Raw genomic sequence first — 5,223 nt, 5'->3', positions numbered from 1 at the left:
CTCTCTAAAGCTAACCTTCACTAAGGCAGGCAGACCGCGGCAGAACTAGACGACAGGTGTATCTAAATGTAGAGTCCGGCAAAGCAAGAGGAAGAAAGGAGATAGATAGTCACCCTGCTCCACCAAAGCCACGGCAATCTTCCTGGGGTACAGCTTTGCCCGAGGATTGAAAGCGTCTGGGGGGGTGCAACGAGAAGTAATTTCTCGGGAGCAATAATACTTTATAGTGACTTTTCTGGCTGAAGAAAAAAAAAAGCCTGAGAAACTATGTTGCCGAGTCGAGAGAGTTGCAGAGACAACTCGAGTAACCTAGAGGGGCTGCCAGCAGTGCTTCGTTAGTAAAACATTACCTCCTGAAATTCTGAACCGGCCTGGGTGATGTCAGGCCGATTACCTGAGGTGTATTTCTTTGAGTAATTGTCTTAGAGGCTTCAAGGAACAGGTCACTCTTTCACAAACACATGGGTGCACCCTAGCCCTGCGGTGATGTATCCCCATAAACGCGCCTACCAATTGACTGTCACTAGCCCGTGCATGCAAGCACTTTTCTAATAGCTTGGGAAGGGCTCCTGTTAAACGCGGGCTTGCTCCAACACCCCATCGTTTATCAGAAGTCCTAACTTGGAGGCCTACAGGGGGGGCAGAGGACAGAGGTGGCAGCACCGCATCCCCAGGTTTCCTGCAGAGGTGCCCGTCGGATGCTGGTATCGAGCTCCCGGCCGACTCTCTTCCTCCGTTCCCAGCCTCCCCCACGGCTTCCCGGGAAAACAGCGAATTACCACTGCCCCCGAAAGCGGCTGCATTTGGGAAGGGATGGGAGAAGATTAAACGCAAACAGCTCCTTTAGGGTCTCACCGGTCTCCGGGGATGGATCTATTCTTCCATGAAAAATAAAATCCGGCTGCAGTGGAGATGAAGAGGCTAAATGTGAGAAAGGGCCAGGCTAAATTCCACACATGCCCTACGGGGTAGGAAAACACTGGGTTGCTAACTAGTGAGGTGAGGCAAACAATAACAATGATTTTAAGATCCAGGATTTTAGGGTAGGAGCAGGGCTTTTAAACTCTTAGGACGGGATGAAGTGGTAAAACAGGAATAAAATGTTTTTGGGGAAAATGTGTGGACACGCCAGGAAAGATGTTGAAATGTCGGGTCTCGCCATGGGGGCAATACTGAAATTAGCTTCCCAAGAGGCACAATATTTATGTTACTGCCACCGTGCCTCCTCGTTTCTCAGAGGAAGGTGAGCGTTTTAGACAATCATCTGAAAGTTTTTTAAAGCCACGCACTTCCTGAGGAAGCTTGGCTTGGCAGAATTGTAGCTACTTTTTCTGCTTCTTTAACTTTGATTATGCTTTTCACTTGACTGACCTTGATCAGGTATAAAACTGTCAAATACACATTACTAGAGAGTGGGTTTAAAATTAGTCTTTTCCTTCGCCCCCTGAAAGAAACTATAAGCACACATTTAAAAGCTTTTTTCTTCCCCCACCCATTCCTCTTCACCACTTCTACCTGCAACAGCTGAGTTGGAGGTAGACAAACAATTTTGATGTCCAAACCAATTCCCCCGGCTGCAGAAGTGGGGCGCGGGGGGCGCCGCCGGTCGGGTTCTACCCCAGCACTCCTGCGGCTGCCGTCCCCGAGTGCTACGTACCCCCGGGGGTTCTGACCCAACGCAACAGTCTGGAAGGATGGGCTCAAAAAAAAAGCTCCTCCATACATAGCTTTATATATAGTAAGGCTCTTTCAACCTATTTGTTAAATTAGGCCATAGAAGCCGGACTAATAATTTTTATGCTGGCACCTCTTATAGCATCTCGCTAATTGTGCTCCGAGGTGCTGATGTTGAGCAGTGTTTCTTCCAACTCTAGCGGCAGCTAAGCAAGCAATCTTCCCTTTTTCTCACTCAAATCTACAGCCGACTCGCTATAATGCAGCACGTTTAGAGGATAGATAGGAATTGTTGCACTGTTCATTGATTCCTATTAATGAGCCAGTCTAAACCAACACTGGTGCTAAGTAGTCCGTCTGTAAGCGTACAGATGATGCTTTGGCTGGTTCTTTACTTGTTTTCTATGAGACGCATCGTGGCGAGTAGCAAGAATTTACAGTAACGATTTGGAGAGGAGAGTGTCGGATTTTTTGCCTCTTGGTTTTGTGACAGTCTTTGTGTAGCTTCTTAAACATAATGACAGGAATGATAGAAAATTATTTCAAAAGGCCTGTGTTTCCCGCTTGCTGCCTCGTGGGGCTAGCTCTGGGGCCGTTCCTCCAGGGCGCTTGACTCGACTTGCCACGGGGACGAGGAAAGACCTCTTCCCGTTTTCCATCTCCCTGTGGTGCGGTCCCCTCTGTCGGCGTTCGCACCTACTGCTATAAGCCTGGCTGTGCGGGAGCGAGGGGTCAACAAGGAGGAGAATGGATAGGGGGGCTATGAAAGGGGTGGAGGGAAGCTGGAGTGGGAGAGGTGGGAGGAGGAAGCTTTCCTGCTCGGGCCACTGTTTCCTGCCCTATGGAAAGCGGATCTCGGTCTCATACGGAGTTTCCTCAGCCCCCTGGCTCCACCTCACCCTGATAAGGAGATGTGAGTGAGAGGGGAGTCAGGAGCCGTTTCTAGCTCCTTTTCCATGAGACGCCAAGTCCCCAAGCGGCTGTCATGTGATAGCAAGAGAGCAGGAACTGCGGGGGTCTCGCCTCTCTGGCACCATTACAAAACCGCGCCGGAGCGCACAAGCCCCGCCAACAGCCACGGCCGTCGCCGCCCCGCTCGCCTCCTCTCCCCGCCGACTCCCGCCGCTCACCTCTGCCGCAAACTTTTAAGGGGACATCACACTGAGCGGCGAGAGGGGTGTTTTTATTTCCTTCTTTCCCGTCTCTGCAGACGTCCGAGGTAATTCCATGCTCCCGAGCCCTTGGTGCCTGAGGAGCATCAACTCCAGCCGGGTGTGCCAGGCGGCAGGGGGGAAGCCCGGGAGATTCTGCAGCCTCCAGGAGAAAAGCGGGACGCCAACGGGGGCCGGGACCTCCTTCTGGCACGTAGTTCCCGAGCCCCCGCGGCAGCTGTCTCTTCCGCAAGCTGAGGGGCAGCTAGGCAAGCGCGTCTCCCTCGGGAACAGGCTGCTGAAGGAAGCCGCGCACGGAGCTCGCTGGCTGGCCGCCGGGAGGTCGCTGTCTCGTGTGGCCCGGGCAGGTGGTGCCTAGGATGTAGAGGTGGCGGCGGAGCAGGGCAGTGAAGTCCTCGGATCCCAAGCCCGCCGTGCGCGATATTGAGCGAAGCCTACCCTGGAGCGGCGGGATCGTGCGGCTGCGGGAGTGCTGCGGCGGGGAGGCGATGCCCAGGCCGGGGAAGAGTTCGTACAGCGACCAGAAACCGCCCTACTCTTACATCTCACTGACTGCTATGGCCATCCAGCACTCGGCCGAGAAGATGCTGCCCCTGAGCGACATCTACAAGTTCATTATGGAGCGGTTCCCTTACTACCGGGAGCACACCCAGCGTTGGCAGAACTCCCTCCGCCACAACCTCTCTTTCAATGACTGCTTCATCAAGATCCCGCGGCGACCCGACCAGCCGGGCAAAGGCAGCTTCTGGGCGTTGCACCCGGACTGCGGGGACATGTTTGAGAACGGCAGCTTCCTCCGCCGCCGCAAGCGCTTCAAGGTGCTGCGCCCCGAGCATCACCTGCCCGGCGGCGGCGGCGGCGGGGCGGGCGGTGGCGGTCCCGGCAAGCCCCCGGCGCCCACCCCGCACATGGTGCACTACTTCCATCCGCACCCGCCACCGCCCCCTCCTCCGGGCAAGGTGCCGGGGCTGGCGGGCTCCGACGCTGCCGTGGCTGCGGCCGCTGCCGCGGCAGCTGTGGGAAGGCTGCCGCAGTTCTCGCCGTACGGGAGCAGCCAGCCCTCGGGCTTCAAGCATCCCTTCGCCATCGAAAACATCATCGGCAGAGATTACAAGGGTGTGCTGCAGGCCGGCGGGCTTCCGCTGGCCTCGGTGATGCACCACCTGGGCTACCCGATGCCCAGCCAGCTCAGCAGCGTGGTGAGCTCCGTGTGGCCGCACGTGGGGGTGATGGACTCCGTGGCTGGTGTGCCCGTGTCCCCCGACTACGGACCCTTCGGCATGCCCGTGAAGGCGCTCTGCCACCCGCCGGCACAGACCATGCCCGCTGTCCCGGTGCCCATCAAGCCGGCGCCGGCGCTGCCCGCTGCCTCGGCCATCCCTGCTCTCACGGTCGCCGCCTCGCAGATCTGCCCCGCCGCTTCCCCGGCTGCTGCATCGCTGCTGGAACAGACTGCGAGCAACAACCCCGAGGGCAAGAGCTCCCTTCACTCCGTCCTGGTGCACTCCTAAAGAGCAGAGGCTCGGGGGGAGAGAGGCCCCCAGGCTCCCGGGGGGGATCCAGGGCATGCTTGCAGAAACCCGATTGATCTCATGACTATATCCCTGCTGGTGTCTGTGTTTAATATCGTGTACTATCAGATTATTTGAGAGACAGGTCGCAGGTAAGATCTTTTATCGTCGTTAAATGTCATTAGTGGCGGAGAGGCGATGTGAAAAACCACAGCCGGGGCCGAAGGGGCTGGCTCGGAGAAAAGGGCCGACAACGAAGTTCTCCCCGCGACCCCGCCAGCCTGAGGCATGGGGTGCCACGCAGCCTGCGCTCCCCGCCGAGCTCCTATCCCTGGACAATCACCCCGGAGGCCCCACGAAACCCGAGCTCCGAGAGGAGAGGTGCAGTCGGCCGGCGAAAAGGGATAAAACCCGAGCTGAAGTCTGCTCCTCCCTCTTCCACGAGAGACAGGAATACGCTGCTCCACCGTCCTGTAGATCTTGTTGTGAAAGGGGTAGGCAAAGGGGTTACCTTAGACCCTGGCGAGCTCCGGGGCCCCACGACATGTAATGCTTGCTGCTTAAAGAGTAAACGTTAAACATTTCGATTAAGTAGTGGGAATTTAAATGACAACGGCACTGACGGCAAAGGGTTCGTTTAACTAACGATCGCTTGCGCTTCCCCTTCACACTTTTATGATCCATCCTATAGTACCTTAGAAGGGACTGAAGCGTGACCTGGCCTCTCAAACTCTGTGTGAGTGTCCGAATTCCCTAGTTTCTCATAAAAATAAAAACAGCCCGACCATTCGTAAATTGTGCTTTTCACACCACATTTCACCGCTATTCTGTACGTGTTGCTTGGCGTTTCTTCCACGTGAACGGGA

General features: G+C 56.0%; 1 protein-coding gene across 2 annotated transcripts; it reads left to right on the top strand.

The window, feature by feature from the left end:
• Nucleotides 1-3,334: 3,334 nt before the first annotated feature.
• FOXB2 (forkhead box B2) lies at nt 3,335-4,357 on the top strand. Of its 2 annotated transcripts, XM_050987091.1 has the most exons (2): nt 3,335-3,692; nt 3,792-4,357. In XM_050987091.1, exons 1-2 carry the CDS (start codon nt 3,335-3,337, stop codon nt 4,355-4,357), a joined length of 924 nt encoding a protein of 307 aa, XP_050843048.1. The 2 variants fall into 2 exon arrangements, with proteins under 2 accessions (XP_050843048.1, XP_030093345.2); XM_030237485.2 differs by having other exon boundaries at nt 3,335-4,357.
• The last annotated feature ends 866 nt before the right edge of the window (nt 4,358-5,223 follow it).

This window comes from Serinus canaria, chromosome Z (genome assembly GCF_022539315.1).
Source record: "Serinus canaria isolate serCan28SL12 chromosome Z, serCan2020, whole genome shotgun sequence".
Classification (NCBI taxonomy): domain Eukaryota; kingdom Metazoa; phylum Chordata; class Aves; order Passeriformes; family Fringillidae; genus Serinus; species Serinus canaria.
This window is presented reverse-complemented; position numbering and strand designations above follow the sequence as displayed.